This window comes from Spermophilus citellus (genome assembly GCF_964194105.1).
Source record: "Spermophilus citellus genome assembly, chromosome: 2".
NCBI lineage: Eukaryota > Metazoa > Chordata > Mammalia > Rodentia > Sciuridae > Spermophilus > Spermophilus citellus.
In genome coordinates, this window is record NC_138183.1 from 243659696 (window position 1) to 243681771 (window position 22076).

At 37.0% G+C, this 22076-nt stretch overlaps 1 protein-coding gene across 2 annotated transcripts in view; it reads right to left on the reverse strand.

Moving 5' to 3' along the window:
• LOC308641179 (olfactory receptor 5B3-like) overlaps positions 1-17639 on the reverse strand; it is a gene marked incomplete at both ends in the record, with an annotated part of 39745 nt that extends 22106 nt beyond the window's left edge. The window contains one exon of one of the 2 annotated variants that reach the window (XM_081279489.1): positions 16758-17639. In XM_081279489.1, the coding sequence (XP_081135615.1) occupies positions 16758-17639 (882 nt within the window). Of the gene's footprint in view, positions 1-1564; positions 2447-16757 lie in introns of those variants that run through there. The other variant, XM_081279490.1, reaches the window with a different exon arrangement.
• Positions 17640-22076: the final 4437 nt, after the last annotated feature.

Sequence of the window (22076 nt, forward strand, 5' to 3'; positions counted from 1 at the left end):
TCATCCCTAGCAAGGAACTGATGCACTAATTAGGTTAAACTTCTTATAAGGCAATCATTTCATCTCTTAATCTTTCTTGAATTGTCTCACACATGAGCTTTTGCGGAAAACCTAATATTGAAACTATAACATGGGCATATACTCAAAGGAACTAAATCAGTTTGTAGAGGAAATACCTGCACTCCATGTTTATTGCAGGACCATTTCCAGATCATGAATGAGATTAGAACCCATGAATGATGGCATAAAACACATGAGCTTCACCATCCTTTCAGATGTTATAGGTTGCATTAATTAACTTCCCACAGATCAAAGTATGAAGTAATGAAATGCTATAAATAGAATTATCATAATAGTAATAAATAAAATATAAGACACAAAAACTTGTTTAAGAGGCTGATGTGGGGTTTTGAGTGTGAGAGAGTGTGAGACAGACAAAGAGAAATTGAGTGAAAAATTGAGAGAAGATTTGGAAGGCAAATGTCTCAGGTTCGAAGAAGACTCCAGGAGACCATTCACACTGAGTGTATTACAAAGGGCGTGCTTATCTAGTAACTAAGCTGGGTGCACAGTCAAGCTTACTGATTAGCTACCTAGATGGAATAGACTTGAGAAAACGATTGCCCTTCTTTGAATCTCAGGTTCGTGCTCTGCGAAACCCCAGTTTACACAATGCCCAAGGTACTTATATAACAGCACTGTAAAAATTAAAGTTGAACATATATAGATCCCTACTGACACAATGCCTGGAACAACGGATGTCTTTAGAGTTTGTTTCCCTCCTAGTCTTGATGTGTGGACTTTGCACACATGCCAAGTTTTAGAATTAATGATTACTTTATAGAAAACATGTGATATACATGTACTAAGAATTATTTTTTAAAAAATTTTTCGTAGTTCTAACACACAAGGCACAGCTTGAATCACCTGGATCTAATTCACTCATTTTAGCAAAGCATGTCAAGCTCCACCTCTGTTCCAGGAACTGTTACTGTTTTTACAGAGAGAGGAAGTGATCCCTTAGAGGTTATGTGGGTAGCCACAGAAGCTCTACAAATCAGCATTAAGTAGTGAGTGCTATCATCAAAATAAATATGAAGTGCCATTAAATCACCATGAACATGTTGGTCAGAATATCCCAGAGACAGTGAAGTTTCCCCTTGTGAAGTTTTCACTGAGGCAAAACAGATGAAAATATGTATCTGATGATAGCTTGTTCATAAAACAGTGAATTTCTGCATTCTGATGACAGAAAAGTGGCTAATGCATTGCCTATTAAAATATTCACAACAAGATTCTTTGTAAGTTTAATGACAGGCAGACCCCAAGATGTCTTAGCCATTTTTCTGAGCTTCACACAGTTTCTTTTTTTCTATATAACAGACTTACAGAGGTTAGGGTATAATTTTAGGAACTTAACTTGAATGTGTTCAACTTAAAAAACTCATTTCCTGAATAAGATTTGAGAGGAATGAATTCAGGTATTGCACATCTTGTATCACTAAAATCAATACCCTAAAATCTATTTTGCCTCCAACAAAATCTTCTTGAGTGCACTCTTGACCTCCCTGTTCCTGAGGCTGTAGACCACAGGGTTCAGCATGGGGATGACCATAGTGTAGAACACAGATGCAATTTTGTCTGTGTCCATGGAGTGACTGGAGCTGGGCTGTAAGTACATGAAGATAATCGTCCCATAGAAAATGGAGACTGCAGTAAAGTGGGAGGCACAGGTGGATATAGCTTTCCGATGTCCTGCACCTGAGCTCATTTTTAGGATAGTGACAAAAATGAATATGTATGATATCCAGATAACTAGGAGAGCAAAAAAGATATGAAAACTCACAACATAAACAAGAACTAGCTCACTAACGTGCCTATCAGAGCAAGAGAGAGCCATGACTGCTGGAACATCACAGAAAAAATGGTGGACCACATTGGACTTGCAGAAGGTGAGACTGAAAGTGTCCCCAATGTGGATGGAAGAATTCAGAAAACCACAGACATACGAGCCTATGGTCAGACACGCACACACACGTGTTGTCATGGTGGTGGTGTAGTGCAGGGGTTTGCACACTGCTACATAGCGGTCATAGGCCATTGAAGCCAGGAGGTAATTTTCTACAGTAGCAAAGGCTGCAAAAAAGAACATCTGAGCAGCACAATCATTGTAGGAGATGACCTTGTCTCCAAGAAGGAGCCCAGCCATGACCGTGGGAGTGACAGCTGAAGAGTAACAAAAGTCCACCAGAGACAGGTTACCCAGGAAAAAGTACATGGGAGTGTGGAGACGGGAGTCCAAGAGAATCAGCAGGATCATTCCCAGGTTCCCAGCCAGAGTGATGGTGTAGATGAGGAGGAAGGTCACAAAGAGGGGAAGCTGCAGACCTGGGTCCTTGGTCAGTCCCAGCAGGATGAAGTGTGTCACTTCTGTCCTGTTCTCCATCAATGTTATCTGGGAATCACTGGATGCTCTAAAACATGAGGAAATGAGGAACAAAAGACCAGAGAAATTAAATCAAAATCAGAAAAACTCAGTATAAGATTTATTCTTTCATTGTAGGAACAAGTTGTTCTTGATTTCTTCAAAAAAAAGTATGAGCTTGGAAACCAAATTCCATGTATTCAATGTAAATGAGGTACATACTGCTGAATTTGACAACTCTGAATGGATCATCTAACCAATATAAAAAGTTCGTAATTTGTAAATTGAGCTCAGAATATTTGGTAACAATGCATGGGCTTACCTGGATGAATGGACCTGCTAACTCAATTCTGAGCTTAGTAAATGTGGACACTACCATGTTGCCCAATGGCCAGGAACTGCTGTGGACCCTGGATGTGAATTCACTATTTCCTCTTAGTTTTACAAGTTTGATTGATTGCTACTTTTATATAAACTATGAGGCACAAGAGTTTGACTTATTTATTATATGTACTCAAGTATTAACCTCTGCTCTGGTCCCAGGCCAACCTTAAGGTCATGCTGAGTCTAGACTGAATTTCAATCAAACGGAAATTCAATCAATAACCGTTTTTCCTAGTCTTCTTTGGTTCAAACTCAGATTTGGGGTTTTCACAGGATACTGAGTGAGTGATTAGATGGTGAATTCTTCTTGTTGATTATCTAGTTCCTTGTCATCAGGGTCAAACAAATAAGCAAACATAAAAACCAGAAGAGTGAAATAAATCACCCTTTCAACTACATAAGGGATCTAGATAAATGAACAGTCTCTGAACTGCAATTTAACCTTTCCCCCACCATCTCAGGCTTGTAACACCAGCACACTGACACTTGCTGAAACCATAAGCTTCTGACTCCGTGGAGGAAGGTTTAACTCTTAAATCAGCATAGCTCCTCTCCGTGCCTAGTAGATGTGGTGGGATAACTGGGGTGGTGGGAGCATGTTCAACCTGCAGGAGCGAATCTGAGATTTGGGAGACAGAGAGCTTTGGTTCTTGGAAGAGGTGCGTGTTAGTCCTACCATGGATCAGAGGAGTCCCTGATCCTAACCCCACGCCCTTGTACATTATGTCCACCTGCCAAATAAAGACAGTAATGAGAGCTGCTAACATAAGGTAATGCACAGAAGACAAGAAATTGCTGGTGTAAGCGAAGGCAGATGAGTGCTGTTATCACGTTATTTTTTAGTATAACAGTGGTCCCTGCACCTTCTCAGTATAGTTCTCATTGCACTAAGGCTTATTTAAAAAAAAAAAAAAAAGTTTTTATTCTCTCTTCTCCTCACTCCCTAACAAGATTAGGGGGACAGTGTTCTCTTTTCTTCCCTTAGGTACTTGCCCTTGAACACACCCACTACAAGAAGGAAATGCCTGCTGAGGATCTGGGAAGTATCTCCCAAATTAACAAGTGAATCCTCAGGGGCCCTCCAGGCCCCGCTGGGACTCCCTACCACAGCACACCTGGAATGTAACCTTTGAGGAGTTCTTTTAAAACCACCCTGTCCCTCCTGATGGGGAAGTCAGATCCTTTGGGACAGGAGTCCCCAGTGTTTCTCCCTTGTGATCAAAGCAATAAACCTTTTTTTTAAATCTTTTTCTCAAAAAATTGTGTCCTCATTTTTAAATAGGCATTAATTGGCATTGGGGACAGGGATGGAGATTCCGGTTACATTCGGATGGGCTAAGTTTTGTTGGTTTGAAGGTAGAGGCAGTCATGTAGGGTTTCAGTTCTGGGTGTCTGTAGTCTTGAGGGCTTTTCCTAAATTTGTCTTTTTTTCCCCACAAACTAGGTCCACCAAGGAATTCCGTGTTCTCTGGTGTTTATCTCCTTGCTTCAAGTACAGGACTGAAAATGCCCCTGAAATTCCATGAGGCATTCTTTATATAAAAATTTCTTCCTTAATATCCACATTTTAATTTGATTAATTAATTAATTTTATTGTTTGGGTTTAATTTCTGTTTATTCACATTTATGGCTTGTTATACTTCCTCAATGGGATTATTCAAAAACGAACACAATGGATTGGGGCTGTGACTCAGTGGTAGAGCACGTACCTAGCATATGGGAGACACTGGGTTCAATCCTCAGCACCACATAAAAGTAAATGTATAAAATAAAGGTAGTGTGTACATCTACTACTACTACTACACACACACAAACACACTTAACAAACTGAGATCAGACTGTCTGAAATTTAATTATTTTAGATTTAGAAAGTAGGAAGCAAAGAATTTATTCATTTTACTGCTAGGAAGTGGGTATCTCCCTTAGAATTGAGTCTGTGTTGATGGAGGTGCTTAGCGCTTACTAAGGTGGCGCATACAGTGGCCGTACTCCCCTCCCCAGCCACATCACAGTGACCAGGATTTGAAGTTCTCACGTTTTGGTTTGTCTTATCTCACAGATTTGCTTTGGTGGCCTTTTCCCTTTTCTGAAATATTTTATGTGAATCTATTACTGTGCACAGTAACAATATTTTAAATGTCCTTAATTGTTTTTTGTTTGCTTTGAGCCTGGGTTTTGCCATGTTGTCCAGACTGATCTCAAACTCCTAGGCTCCTGGGTTCTAGTGATCCTCCTGTATCCACCTCCAGGAGGCTGGGACAACAGGAATGTGCCCCCCCCACCCCCCACCTGGAGAAGTATTTTAATTGGAATTGAACCCTTTGGAAGAATACCCCATTCCAAACTATTATTCCTACCATCTTTCTGCTAAAGTTTAACAAGTTCAGTTTATGAGCCTATCCCACGAACACATTATATAGCCTAATGTTTAACACGCAAGATCAAGATTAGTAAATAAAAGTTTTATACCCAACTGCAAGGGCTTTCTATATGTGTGTGTGTGTGTGTGTAAGGTAGATAGTATTATTATTTGTCATTAAGTAAACTGAGGATTTAAGAAGTTATCTCATCCTCTAAAATAGTACAGCTAGCATGAGAAAGACTTACAAATCAAGTTTTAAGTCTATCTTCAACATAACAAAAGAATGTCGCCTTTGGTCACATCATTGTCAACAATCTCATAGAGATAGAGTAAAATACATTTGAGATTTTTGGAGAAAGGTTAAAATGCAATTCAGAGATTCTTAATTCATTAGGGTCTTTTTGTAGTTTAAGAAGATCATTTCACATTTATGGAATTTTTTTCTTTATTTGGTTTGGCTTTGCTCTTTGGTTTTTATCTCTGATGTTAGATGAATATATAATAAAAAGGCAAAATCACCAGCTCATCAGAATGTCATGCCTTATTTTTGTTCACGTGTCTAGAGAGAATTCCTAGCCCCCTTATGACAGTCATACAACAGATTTTTCTCAGGTTTTTAGAAAAAACGTTGAAGCCACCTATTTTCCTTTTTAAACCACCTCAGAAAACCTTTTCCTACTTCTGCATCAATCACAGAATAAAGTACACAGAACACACAGGCTTACCAGCTTGCTGGGCGAGAAAGAGCGGTCCACCCAGGAGGTCAGGCTGATCATACAGTCAGCCTTGGAGTACTTCATACCTTCTCTTAGAGGATCTCTCTCAGGTAACCATCAGTTTCCATGTTGTCTAAGGCGTGGGAAAAAAAGAGAAAATAACATTAGCATGAAAAACAGGAAAGAACATGATATGGATCATGTTCTGAATTTACTTAATTGAATACTTTGTTTCATGGAAAAATCTCTTATCTCCTCATTTGCAAAATACACATGATAAAATTACTTCTTTCACATAATTCATACAATGTGTCAACAACAGAGGTCTGCAAAACATCCTGTGAGAGGTTATCATTTAAAAGTCAGTCAATGTAATTTTCACCATTGATGTCTGCCTGACTGTGGGGGAAGACTCACAGCTGATCCTCAGGTCAGAAGAAGGTCTGAATGTGCTCGGGGTGATTGTCCTTTACATGAGTAAACAGTGACCAGAGAAGTACTCCTTCTAAGGCATTGCAACATTGAGTCATGCTGGGACTTCAGAGGCAAATGCATGGGGATATGGAGAGAATGATAGAGACTCGGAGATCTCTAGATGTTTCCCCATGAGACCAGCTCAGCTACGCAATTCAACAGTCTATGGGGATTCAGTTATTTATTTTACTGTGTATCATGTTTTGGTATTAGTTTTTTTTCAGACTTTATAAGTGACTCCTAATTTACATAAAGCAATACCCACATATTTTACTGTATAGACCTAAAGATTTTGTTTAATGTGTAGTCATGTAACCACTCAAAAAATCACGATTCATCCAAATTTCTCTGCTGACTTCTCCCACCTGCTGTGCCTGGCATCAAGTAAGTTGAATAACATTGAATGTAAACAGTCTGAACTCTTCAATCAAAAGACATAGATTGACAGATTGAATTAAAAACAAGACCCAATCATGTATTGTTTACAAGAGACTCACCTTACAGACAAAAACATCCACAGACTGAAAATGCTTTTATCTGTCATTTTGCCTTTGTCAGAATGTACTTAGCCATATCCTAGAATATGTGGTCTTTGTGTCTGGTATCTTTGTCTTATCTTTTGAGGTCTGTCCCAATGGCTACCTTTCTTTTTCATGGAAGAGTAATATTCCATTTTGTAAGCTTTATGTTTATTTGATTCTGCAGTTGAACATTTATGTTGGTTTTAGTATTTTGTGATTATAGATAAGGCTGATCAATAAATATATGAGGAAAGAAGAGGTGTGGACATAGGCATTCATGTCACGTGAGTAAATATGTTAAGAGTCAAGTTTATTCGTCAAATGGTAGGCATTTCTTTATTTGAATAGAAACTGACAAGCTGTATTCTGAAGAGATACTTCCAATTTGAATTCCCACCAGCAAGCTACTTAATTATCTGACATCTTTATCAACATTGCCATTTTAAAATTGTTATTTATTTATTATTGTATTTAAAAATATTTATTTCACTAGGGGCTTATTCAAGCATTCTTTTTAAAAAACATTTTAAAAATGTATTCTAATATGTTACATTTGATAGCAGAATGTATTACAATTCATCTTACACATATAGTGCACAAACTTTCATGTCTCTGGTTGTACACAAAGTGGAGTCACAACATTCGTGTCTTCATACAAGTACTTAGGGTAATGATGTCCATCTCATTCCACCGTCTTTCCTAGCCCCATGCCCCCTTCCTCCCACTCCCATCCCTTTGGCCTATCTAGTGTTTATCTAATCCTCCCATGATCTCCTGGCAACCCCATTATGAATTTCTTTCCTAACTTCTTATATGAGAAAACATTCTGCATTTGTTTTTTTTTTGGGATTGGCTAATTTCACTTAGCATTATCTTCTCCAATGCCATCCATTTACCTGCAAATACCATGAATTTATTCTCTTTTAATGCTGAGTAAAATTCCATTGTGTATATATGCCACATTAATTTTTATCCATTCATCTACGGAAGGGCATCTAGGTTGGTTCCACAGTTTAGCTATTGTGAATTGTGCTGTTATAAACATTGATGTGGCTGTGTCCCTGAAGTATGCTAATTTTAAGTACTTTGGGTATAGACAGAGGAGAGGGATAGCTGGGTCAAATGGTGGTTCCATTCCCAGATTTCCAAGGAATATCCATACTGCTTTCCATATTGGCTTCACCATTATGTAGTCCCACCAGCAGTGTATGAGTGTACATTTTCCCCCACATCCTTGCCAACACTTATTGTTGTTTGCCTTCTTAATAGCTGCCATTCTGACTGGAGTGAGATGAAATCTTAGAGTATGTAGTTTAATATGTAGTCTTTATTTGTATTTCTCTACTTGTTAGAGATGTTGAACATTTTTTCATATATTTATTAATTGATTGTGTATCCTCTTTTGAGAAGTGTCTATTCAGTTCCTTGGCCCATATATTGATTGAGTTATTTAAAACTTGTACTCCAATAAAATAGAACATATCAAAGGCATCGACAAATTTCTATAGTCATATGATTTGCCCAAATTGAATCATGATGATATTCACAATTTAAACAAATCAATTTCAAGCAATAAAATAGAAGGTACCATCAGAAGCTTACCAACAAAGAAAAGTCTGGGACTGGATGGATACACAGCTGAGTTCTGCAAGACCTTTAAAGAAGAACTAATGCTAATATTCCACAAAATATCTTGTGAAATAGAAAAAGAGGGAGCACTTCTAAACTTATTCTATGAGGCCAATATCACCCTGATTCCAAAAGCAGGCAAAGACACATCGAAGAAAACTTCAGGTCAATATCTCCAATGAACATAGATGCAAAAATTCTCAATAAAATTCTGACAAAACGAATACAAAAACATAGCAAAAAGATCATGCGCCACAATCAAGTGGGATTCATCCCAGGAATGCAAGGTTGGTTCAACACATGGAAATCAATAAATGTAATTCATCACATCAATAGACTTAAAGATAAGAATCATATGATCATCTCAATAGATGCAGAAAAAACATGTGACAAAATACAGCACCTCCTCATTTTCAAAACACTAGAAAAATTAAAGATAACAGGAACATATCTCAACACTGTAAACGTTATAACCTATGCTAAGCCCCAGACCAACATCATTCTAAATGGAGAAAAATTGAAAGCATTCTATCTAAAAACTGGAACAAGACAAGGATGCCCTCTTTCTCCACTTCTATTAAACATAGTTCTTGAAACACTTGGCATAGCAATTAGACAGATGAAATAAATTAAAGGAATATGCGTAGGAAAAGAAGAACTCAAATTAGCACTAATTGCCAATGATAACATTGTTCTTTTTTTTTAACTTTCATTTTTGGTCATTCTCTAGCACATCTCAAGAAATCTCCTTAGCCAATTTTTCTTCTTGTTAAATATCCACCAATGTTATCATCAAAGCTCTGGTCTCAGAAAGTTTTTCATCTTTTCTAGCAAAAAAAAAAGACAGATTCATTTTTTTTTCATCTACACAGGGGCCCTTCAGACCACACTCCCAAGCAGACAGACTTACACCTTACTCAGTGCAGGCGGGTGTCACACTGGCTCTCCCAGGGCATGTGAGAGCTAACCCACAGGCACATTTGGACTTCTCAACCTTCCTAATCACAGGAGCCAATTCTTCAGATCACAAGAGCCGATCTTCTAAGCTGGCTGGATTAAAAAGCACTGAAGACGAGTATTAATAGCTTTATGCATTTTGCGGGGGTGGGCAGTGCTAGGTTCAAACCCAGGGACTTGTGCACAATAAACAAGTGCTCTACCCAGCACTCAAGGAGTATTGAAATGCCTTCTCTGTTCTAGTCCCCACTCAAACCTGGGAGCTTTTCAGATCTCTCAGTAAATGGGCTAGCATAACACTCCCAAATGGAAAACATATCATCTTCTAAACATAAAGAGGACCACTGGGTGCTATGCATCTTTTTCTTTGAAAGAGGGACCACATGAAATAATTTATTTATCTATCTTCTTGGAAGCGATATCTCAACATGTCCCACACCACTGGCTCTCTAGAATGTTCTCTGAGTAGAAGAGTCGATCTTTTGACTTAGTTCATAGTAGAAGTACTATATTGTTAGCTTTCCATACTACTATTTAGTTATGTGACATCAAGGGAAAGACTGAACATCATCTAAGTTCTTTGCATCCTCTTGAGGAAGGTTAGTACGTTTTGGGTTTTATCAGGGAAGTCATTATGTTAGCTGGGTGTAGACCATCTGATTGTTTTTATATAAGGATTATTACATATGGTTTAGAGAGATATGGGAGCTCCAAGTTGGCTGAGGAGAGAATTACAATGATTGATTTTTACATGTCAACTTGGCAGCTGCGTTTAGACTACATTAACATTTAAACCTTGAACAATGGCTGAGGCGTTGTCCTCTCTCATGTTGGTAGGCTTCATCTAATCAGTTGAAGGTCTGAATACAACACAATACTAGCTTTCCTGAGCAAGAGGTTATTCTCTAACTGATGACCTTAAGACTGACTAAATTACCTGCCTTCTGCATCTTTGTCTGTGTTCTTCAGACTGAATTGAACCATGGGCTTTTATGAGTCCTTGTTGGAACCAATCATTCAGTTTCAAACTTACCTATTTCCATAACTGCATGGACTCAATTCATGTCTCTGTCCCTCTCTGTCTGGCTGTGTACACACACACACACACACACACACACACACACACACCATACTACACAACCCAAACACAGCTTATTACTTCTACTTCTATGGAGAATCCTGAGTCATGTAACTATTAATAAGATCAATACATAAATGAACTGCAGAAACAAAAGATGCACAGTATCAATTACAAATCAACAAAACACAAAAAATGAACTGTAATAGAATATTTGAGGAATAAAATTCACCAAATATATAGACAAAAAAAGAGAAAAATTGGCAGATATAAGTCTTTCCTTATCATTGATTATTTCAGGTGGAGAATGGAAAAACTGGCTGAGGAAAACAGGTTTACATTGTGTAATGTCTACAAAAGATCTACTTACCTTAAAAGATATAAATAGTATAAAAGTGAAAGGATGAAAAAAATCTAAATAGTATAAAATTGAAAGTATGGAAAAAAATCTATATTCTATGCTCATGGAAATCATAAGAAGATATCTGTGGCACTGTGCTTATATTAGACCAAACAGATTGTAAGTTAAAAATATTAGAAGATTAAAATAAGGGCAGTATAGATCAATAAAGGGTCAATCAACTCAGGAGATATAAATATATAGGCACCTAACAACAGAGACCCCAAATAAATAAAGCAAATGTTGTAAAAGTTAAAGGGAGAAACAGACAATTCTATAATAAATGATTTTTTTCAGCAATGAAAAGAATGGCTAAAGATGTTAAAAAGAAATAGAGGATGTGAACACTACCAAAATAAAAATTCTTCACAGACATAAAGAATGGAATTCTCAAGTGTACAGGACGTATTTCCTAGGATAAGCAATATGTTAGGCAAAAAAATAGTATCAATAAAGTTATAAAGATACAACATTCTAGTTAAACAACACATTTGAACTAGAAATCAATAATAAAGAAACTTTGAGTATGAACATGTATATAGAGAATATAGTCAGTGGGTAAAAATTACATTAAAAGAGAAATGATTAAATAACTTGAGAGAACATGAAAGCACAACATATCAGGTTTTGTGGTAGGGATAAAAACAGTGATGATAGAAAATTTTAACTGTTAAGAACCTATATTAAAAATCAAGAAAATCTCAAGTGCAAAACATGTTTTAAGTCTTAGGGATTTAATTTTAAAAGTGAAAGTTAAAAGTAGTAAAAGAAAACAATATTAAAGCCAATAAACAAAATAGAATAACTGAGAAAAATAATATAGAAAAATCTACAAATTAAAAGCTGATTCTGTGGCAAGATCACACCTAAATGATAAACCTTTCCAAGTTGAGTTTGAAAAATGAGAGAAAACTTAAATTACCAAAACAATAAATGAAACTGAGTTTATATTTATAACCTGATACAACCAAAATTGTTCATGAAAAATGTTATCAATAAGTGTACATGAACATACTGGATGCCACACAAGAAGGATCCCGACAAAATAGCCAGCCAGCACACTGAATAACATAAATAAAAAATACAAACTCCTAGAAATACAAACACTGATAAAAACTCACTTAAGAGAATGAAAATATGAATGTATCTATAAAAGTGAAGCAATTTGATTAATGACAAATAACTTCCTAACAAAGACAATCCCAGGAAGAGGAAGCTTCATTCAAAAATTTTCCTAACACTTTTCATAGTAGTATAAGACTAGAACACATAAAAATCCTGGTGAGTATTTGTATTAAATTCCAATGGCTGCCGAACAGACTACTGAAATCTTGAAGTTTACAATAACTTGTATTTATTCTTCTGCAGTTATGGAAACCAGAAATGTAAAGTCATCTCCAAGAATCAGTGGTCCCTCAGAGCCCTGGTACCTTCCTAGGCTCCAGGGGACATTGCCTTCCTTGCCTCTTCCATCCTCCAGGGGCTGTGGAATTCCATGCCTGTGGTCACATCAATTCAGCATCGTTTCCCTGGTGACTTTGTCAACTCTCACCTGTAGTTAAATCTTTCTAATTCCATCCCTTATGTTATAGGGGATTGCTGTCAAGGCACCCAGAGACAAGCCTGGATGATCTTTCAATAATAAAATCCGGAACCACAATTGATCAGTCCTTTTGGGCCACATTGAACATTGAAATGTTGCAGCATTAGGACAGAGATCTTCTTTGTGGGCCATTATTAAGCCTTCCATGTTGTGATGTGGCGACAGTCTGTACTATCTTTTAAATTCTTCTAAATAAATCCATAAATCTGAGATAGTTCTAAAACACCAAAATATCATTAAAATAGTAATTGGAAATGGTTCCAGCTGGAGACCTTTCACCACAGAAATGGAAATGAATATCTACACTGCTCCATGTGGGACATCACAACCACACAACACGCTAGAGCCCAGTATTACAAAGGTTGAGGTAAAGCCTCCTGCTTCACAGGAGTAACAGATACCAGGGTTGTCACATTCCTATGGGTAGGTTTTGTATGGTCTTGAGTTTCCTTGATCACAATTGAAAGCATAAAGATTGTGCTTTACATTAGCATAGTTAATATATCATGTTTCTAGTCACAAATATTGTCGTGTTTATATTCTACATGGAAATTTATAGTCATTTCCCATAATTTCTGTACATACAGGACTTGCTCAAATGTAAACAGGAATGAGTGCTTTAAATAATTGTATATATTTAATGTGTCCTTCTGAATTATTGTAATTATTTGATACTGTCAAGAGTAACTTGACACTTAATGAGCTCTAAACATTATGAGAGGGCTTGAAATGATTAACTTCATGATGGAGTTTCAAGAAAATCATTTTATCTAAAAATGAGGAATGTAAGAACTGAGAATGTAGAAAAAAAATATTTCATGAGAGCATAAAATCAGATGTGTCTTTGGAATGCACTGAATCTTGATCTAGAAGGTTTTCATTAGCAGGATTCATATCAAAACCAATGGTTGAAAGACTCAACATATTGGTACAATTGAACCTCAAAGCTCAATTAATTTATTCATCCATTTAACAAACATTTATTAGAAGCTACTATGAAACAGACGTGTATTCAGGTGCTGATGTTTATGTTGTGGACATAACAAGGTCACTGCTCTTGTGAAGTTCACATTCTGCTTGGGGGAGATAAATAAGATACAGCTGAAAAAGTACACAGTAGGGGAGGGTTGATAAGAACTGTGAAGAATGATGCAGGATGAGGGCAAGGTTTATGCAGTGAACAGACCGGGACCAATATATAAACATGGTCAGGGAAGGACCTGATGTCAGGGAAACATTGAAGCAAAGATCTGATGGGAGTGAGATCATTCCCATATAGGGATACTCAAGTGCAAAGCCCCTGAGGCATGAGCATGTGTGGAGTTGTGAACAAATACTAAGGAATCAGTCAAAACAGAAGAGACAGGAGAATAACAGAGAATGTAACTCAATTTAAGTAAACATGAATGGTTAGCATTAATTTCTTTTTTTAAACATGTCTTAAGTTTGATAATTTAAATAATTCAGAAGGGAGAGTGTTTTTTTTTTTAATTCTTACTGTTCTTTTTAGTTATACATAGAGATAGATGGTATTTTGACATATTATATATACATGGAGTATAACTTCCTATTCTTGCGGTTGTACAGGATGTGGGGTTACCCTGGTCATGTATTTATATATGAACATATGAAAGTAATGACTGATTCATCTTACCATTTTCTTCCTATTCTTATCACCCTCCCTTTCCTTCCTTCCCCTTTGTTTAATTCAATTAACTTCTATTCTTCTCTCCCCTAATGATATGTGTTATCATTCATATATCAAAGAGAACATTTGGCCTTTGGTTTTTTTGAGGGGGATGTGGGGGATTGGCTTATTTCACTTAGTATGATAGTCTCCAGTTCCATCAATTTACCAGAAAATGCCATAATTTCATTCTTTTTCTATGGTTGAATAATTCCATTGTGCATATATGCCTCATTTTCCTTATCCATATATGTGTAGAAGGCACCTAAGTTGGTTCCCATAGCTTTATCTATTCTGAATTGAGTTCTATAAACATTGATGTGGGCATTTACCACAGTATATTGACTTTAAGTCCTTTGGCTATATGATGAGGAGTGGGATAACTGTGTTAAATGGTGGCTCCATTAAAAATTTTCTGATGAATCTTCATACTACTTTCCATAGTGGTTGCGCCAATTTGCAGTCCCACCAGCAATGCAAGAGTGTACTCCCCCCACACACACACATCCTTGCCAACATTTCTTGTTGCCTGTGTTCTTGAAGATTGCCTTGTTTCCTTTGCTGACTAGAGTGAGGTGAAATCTTAGAGTAGTTTTGATTTGTATTTCTCAAATTGCTAGAGATGTTGAACATTTTTTCATATTTTTGTTGACCATTTGCATTTCTTCTTCTGTGAAGTGTCTATTCAGTTCCTTTGTTCATTTATTGATTTTTTTGGTGTTTAGTTTTTTGAATTCTTTATATATCCTGGTTATTAATGCTCTATATGAGGCTCAGGTGGCAAAGATTTTCTCCTATTCTATAGGCTTTCTATTCACATTCCCTGAACCACTTGTTGAAGAGGCTATCTTTTCTCCAATGTGTGTTAACGAAGCCTTTGTCTAGTATGAATTAGCTATATTTATGTGGGCTTGTCTCTGTGTCTTCTATATTTTACCAAGGTCTACCTGTCTGTTTTGGTGCCAATACCATGCCATTTTTGTTACTATAGCTTTGTAGTATAACCTGAGGTCTGGTATTGTGATGCCTTCTGCTTCATTTTTCTCTCTGAGGATTGGTCAGCATTAATTCGTTTGTAGAACATAAAAATGTAAAATAATATTTGTTTGTCAGTTTTTCATGTTTAAACAAAATGTAAGTTTGTAGTAATATACAAAGACATTAAAATGCTTTTCTTTCCTTAATGTTTTTATTTACTGTTTTATCCTTTCAAAATTAAAATGTGAACCCATGAATGCACAAAATAAATTGATCAAACAAAAATATGAATTCATGTGAGATGACATATTTATGAGTCTCTCAATAAAATGTCCAAAGAACAAGCACATGCTGTAATAATAGATCATGTTTTTTTTTTCTCAAAAGGACTCCTAAAATAACAGTGTAGGAAACAAAGATATATCAGGCAAAATTATTGTTCTAGTACCTAAGTCAACTATTAATTGGTTATTATTAAACCCTAGTATGTTAGTCTAGTTCTCTAGTAAAATAGAATCAGTAGGATATAGAGAGACAAGTAAGAGAAGATTTATTACAAGTATCAGATCATATGATATGTAGGTTGGGAAGTCCCTGCATGCAAGATGAAGAACAAGAAAAGCAGGTGGTTATTTCAGTCTGAGTTCAAAGAACTATAAAGAGAAGTTGAGTGTGAATGGTGTAATCTAAGAGAACCCAGGGCCAAGAGGTAGCTCTAGCATCCAAGAGTGAGAGATGGGTGTCTAAGCTAAAGTAGAGAGGAAGAGATGGGGGACAGGGGGAAAGACAGAACAAGAAAGAGAGACAGAAAAGGAGACAAAGAAACACACACCCAGAGAGAGAGAGAGACAAACAGACAGAGAAAAGAATAAGTGCTTTCTCTGTTTTAGCTGCATTCATGGAAGACCTTAATGGAGTGAATTATGGCCACTCACATGGATGAGGGCAAATCTTGTTTACTAAACCTACTGTTTCAAATACTAGACTCTTTGGGACACACATATACACATGCAGAAACATGTTTTGCTGGCTATTTGGTTATCCCTTAAAGTACTCATAAAAACAAATAGAACTAACCATCACCAATAGTGACATTACAGATAGTTCTGACAAACATGCCACATCCATCTGTGAGTGACATCATGGGACACCTGCGTAAATTTCTTGTGTTTATCTTCTTTGTTGATTGACCATTCTGCATATATTTGCATTGACACATGGTATAAAAAATGTGTAAAATGAGTAAATATAGCTACATCATCAATAAGGGCTTTCAGAAGCAGACCTCAAGAAGTATTAGCTATTCTCATTTAAATTTTTATTTCTGGAAGAATACTTCTTTTTTCTTTCCCAGACAAGAGACTTTGCAGAGGGAACAATATCACTTCAAGAACTTCAGTGTGGGGATGAAATGCAACTCATTACTTGGAGAGATTCTGAGAGGAATGAATGCAGGAATTGTGCACCGCAAAACCAGAATCCTAAAGATTACTTGCTTCTAACAAATGAGTGTGCTCTTGGCCTTTAAGAAAGCATGCTTAACCTCCATGTTCCTCAGGCTGTAGACCACAGGGTTGAGCATGGGGATGACCATGCTGTAGAACACAGATGAGATTTTGTCCGTGTCCATGGAGTGACTGGAGCTGGGCTGTAAGTACATGAAGATAACAGTCCCATAGAAAATGGAGACTGCAGTGAAGTGGGAGGCACAGGTGGACAACGCCTTCCTATATCCTGCTCCTGAGCGCATCTTTAGGATGGTGATGAATATGAACATGTAGGATATTAAGATAACTAGGAGAGCAAAAAAGATATTGAAGCTCACAATAGAAACAAGAACCAGCTCACTAACATGCCTATCCGAGCAAGAGAGAACCATCACTGCTGGAATATCACAGAAAAAATGGTGAATTACATTGGACTCACAGTAGGAGAGAATGAAGGTGTCCCCAGTGTGGATAGAGGAATTCAGGAAACTAACAATGTAGGAGCCTAAGATCAGCCAGGTACACACACGTGTTGTCATGGTGGTGGTGTAGTGCAGGGGCTTGCACACTGCTACATAGCGATCATAGGCCATTGAAGCCAGGAGGTAATTTTCTACAGTAGCAAAGGCTGCAAAAAAGAACAACTGAGCAGCACAATCATTGTAGGAGATGACCTTGTCTCCTAAAAGGAGCCCAGCCATGACCTTGGGAGTGACAGCTGAAGAGTAGCAAAAGTCCACCAGAGACAGGTTTCCTAGGAAAAAGTACATGGGAGTGTGGAGACGGGAGTCCAGGAGAATCAACAGGATCATCCCCAGGTTCCCAGCCAGAGTGATGGTGTAGATGAGGAGGAAGGTCACAAAGAGAGGAAGCTGCAGACCTGGGTCATTGGTCAGTCCCAGCAGGATGAACTGTGTCACTTCTGTCCTATTCTCCATTAGTGATAGCTGCCAATCACAATATGTTATATACATGTGGGAGAAAAGAACAGTATGATAAAAAGAATTGAATTGACATTTGAGAGCACATGTACACAATGTTATTTGAGAGTCTCTAATAAAAGCATGGTTATCAGAATCAATTTGGATGCAGTAATTATACACAGGGTTACATAATGTCAAATCTTTGGGATCTTAATCAATCATGTATACAATCTTAAAACTACACACATTTCTTATCTGACATGTAATTAATTAATATTTTGGTCATGAGGACTATTGAGGATGAATTTGCCCAGGCTCCTCTCCTGAATTCATTACAAACTGACCCTCTCTTTTTGCTCACATGCCCAGAACTGCAGTAGACCCAAGGATGTGTCTCCTCTCAACAACATCATGAGTTTTATAAGTTGTTATTTCATGTATACAGTGACACACAAGAGGCAGGGTAATTTAGTCATCATTGTACAAATGTTAATTGTCAATCCTGGCTCTGGACCCAGGCACACCTTTAACACCTGTTGTGTAGTTCCTATGTCTAAGGATCTCATCTGAGTTTAAGTCAAATTTATTTTAAATGAATTCATAACTACTGCTTTTCTGTTTTTATTCAAACTCAGTGTTTGAGCTTTCATGGTGACCTAAGGGTATAATTAATTAGATGGGGTTTTCCTCTTGTTCACTATATATTTATATCTAATTGGATGACAAAGAATCGAAAACCCAGAATGTTACATGGATCCCTCTTCAATAACAAAAGTAGCATAAATAAATGAAAAAAAATCTGAATTGCATTTTAAGCTTTTCCCAACCATATCATGCTTATTATCCTCAGCATATCTTCCCACGTTGATATGGTTGCTGTGGATGAAGCATAAAATATTGATTTAGGCTGAAGCTGGATTTGGCTTTGAAGTATCACCATAGTACATCTCTCTGCACAGCAGGTGTGGTAGGACAACAAAGGATGGAGGGACCCTGAGCTGCCTGGAGATGCTGTTCTGAGTGAAGGTACATCATCAAGACACAGAACACCTGGAGCTTAGGCTCTTGGAGGAGATGCATATCAGACCTTCCATTTACCACCCAGGAGTCACTGGTCCTATCCCAACCCCTCAGATATCCAATTTCCATCTGTAAAAGGAAGACAGTAAAGAGACCTGCTTTGAGCTAATGTTGTGAGAACTAAGTAAGACAATGCCCAGAGGACTACAGCCTGCTGGGCACAGGCACAGCCTGCAGAGTATAGCCATCATGAGGTTTTTGTTCAGGATGGGATCTTGGCCTATGTCCTGGTTTAGTCACGGTGGATTCCGACATGCAGGGCTTCATTGGGGGTGACATTGGAATCTTGGAACATGACTCCCCAGTGGGCTTCTTCTCCCACATTAGGGCCCATGTCCTGTTCTGTGCTCTCCAGTGATTCTCAGTCTGTTCTGATTCAAGTGTATGATCTCTGCTTCTGCAGTTCCGTAAGAGCTGATCATCTTCAGAATTTCTTCCTTGCTACCCATTTTAATTTGGATAAAAGAGTCCATTGTTCTTAAAAACCATTATTTTTCTCACTACTGTTGTCCCATAGCCAAATCATAGACCAAGCTTGAGAGTCTCAATTGATAAGCTGTCGTCAGCTGACAGATCTGTTTTGGTGGCAAGTTCCATATTGTAAAATATTTATGTTGAATTGATTCTTGCATAGTAAGAATATTTTCAATTTCTTCATTTGAATTAAAGCCTTTAGAATATAGCCTTCCAAAATTAACTGCTTTTCCCTAACATCTTTCTCAAAAGCCTTTGACAACTTCAACTTACAAGTGTCCATGAAAACATCATGGTTACTGATGTTAACACACCCGATCACAGGAAGAATACCATGTTCTAAAATAAATGACAAGGAGTTTGCATGTAAGTGTTGTATGTGTGAGCATGTTTAGATAGTATTATTTTTTATATGATATTTGTGCAATGAAATTATGCATAACAGTAGGATTAGTTGTGACATATGTGTACATGCACAAACATATTTTGATCTATTTCACTCCCTTAAACCTCATGTTTTCTTTTCACTTTTCCTTTCCCTGATCCTGTTCCTCTACTCTACTGTTCTTGCAACCATTTGGTTAATTGGTGCATTATAATTACACCTAAAAGTTGAATTTATTGTTATATATTTGAACATGGGAGGGAAAGGGGTGGTACTGGGGAATAAAATGGATCAAATTACAGTAAGTGTTATTATTGTTACATTATCAATAAGGACACTGAGGATTTGGGATGGTATGTGATGCTCTAAAATTATATATGTAGTATGAGAAAGATTCAAGATTCAAGACTTAAAGTCACCTTCCCAGAATGACCATGGCATGAGTCTGAAATGGTTGAAGAGCAGGGCAGAGTACGTTAATTCATTTAGAATCCTTTTACAATGCAAAGAAGATCATTTTATCATACTAGGTTTTTGTTTGTTGGTTTTTAATTCTTTAACCTCCAATGAGATGAAAATGTAACAGCACCACATAATTAATCAAAGCTTTGTCTATCTTAATTTTTGTTTATAAGTTTTAGGACAAAATGTGATTTGTCATACAAATCATTAAATTTATTATAATACATATTTTGACATTTATACCCCAGTATAAACCTCACAATTTTAGAAATATTTTGAGAACATTTCTTTCCTTTCATGTAACTCATTGTAGGTATAGGCAGGCTACTGCTTTTGCATGACTTAAACTTCTCAATAAAATGTTTATGGACTGCTGAAGCTTACTAGTTTGTAAGACAAACACAGTCAGTCCAGAATAGTCCATCTGAAATCATGAAATTCAGCAATGGGTATTGCATAGATACTAGTAGAGGAAAGTTCTCTCACACAGTAGTCAAAGGTTCCAACTTCTCTAAGACAGGGGAAATGGAGAAAAGAACATTCCTATGAATCAAGTTCTGATTCTGCCATTAATTCTTTCTGTGCTTTTCAAAGAGCCACTTACCTCCTCTGTATTTGTAAGATAAACATGAAAGATTGCTTTTCTTGCACAATACACAGCTAGTGGGTAGCTTTTTAATTTATTTAGGACACTTTGACAGTTTAAATAAGATCATTTCACTTTTCTGAACTTTTTGTTTGTTTGACTTTGTTTTCACCTCCAATGTTAGGTAAATGCATAATAAAAACAAAATCACCAGCTCACCAGAATGTCACCTGTCTTTATCTTTTGTTCATGTGGCTAGAGAGAATCCCTAGTCTTCTTTTCACAGCCATATAACAGATTTCCAGAGTTTTTAGAAAAACGTTGAAACCACCTTTTTCTCTTTTTAAATCACCTCAGTAGGACAGTTGCCCCCACTCTGCATGAATCACAGAACAATGTACACAGAACATTGTGTACATTGTGTAACAAAGGCTTACCAGCTTGCCGGGGGAGAACGAGGTCAGTCTGATCGTAAAGTCAGCCTTGGAGTACCTCATACATTCTCTTAGAGGATCTCTCTCAGCTAGTCATCAAAATATCCAAGTTGTCTAAGGCATAGAAAAAGAGAGGACAAAACATCAACATGGATCTGAATTTACTGTTAAAAATTCTGAATTTACTGTTAAGTTCTGAATTTACTGTTAAAACTTTCTGTTTCATGGAGGGATCACTATGCCTTCCTCATTAGCAAAATGAAGATGATAAGATTTTATCTTTCACATAATTTACAGAATATGTCTTTTAAAAATACAATAAGAATAAATAACAAATAAGAGAAGTGTATAAAATATCCTGTAAGAGGTTATCATTTAAATGTCCATCAAGATAACTTTCACGGTTGAGTGTCTCCCTGACTAGGGTGGAAGGCTCACAGAAAATCCTCAGGTCAGAAGAAGACTTGAATGTGCTCACAGTGATTGTCTTTCACACAAATAAACAATGACCACTGAAGCACAGCACGGAGTGCTTCAGTCTAAGCAATGTGGTATCAAGTCATGTTGGGACTACAGAGGTGAATGCATGGGGACCTGGAGAGAATTATAGAGACTTGGAGATCTCTGGAGGTTTCCCGAGGGGACTAGCTCCAGCTCCTGACCTAACTTGCCTAGGGAAGAAGCAATTATACAATTTGAGGGAATCAAGTTAGTTATTTCACTGTGTATGAATACTTTTGTATTCCTTGGGATTTTCTTTTCTTTAATTTTTTAGATTTTCTAAATAATACATAATATTCATACAGTAATATCCACGTTTTAGTGTATAAGCCTAAGAATTTTGTCTAATGTATAGTCAAGTAACCACTATAACAATTTTGGAATTTTCTCATGATTTCCTCTCCTACTTGCTCTCCCTGTCATCAAATAAACTGTATTTATCCAAGTAATTTTGGCTTTGTTTGCAGTTCCTTAACTGTATACTAAAATATGTAATTTCTGAGTCTTACATCTTTACCTCATCATTTGCA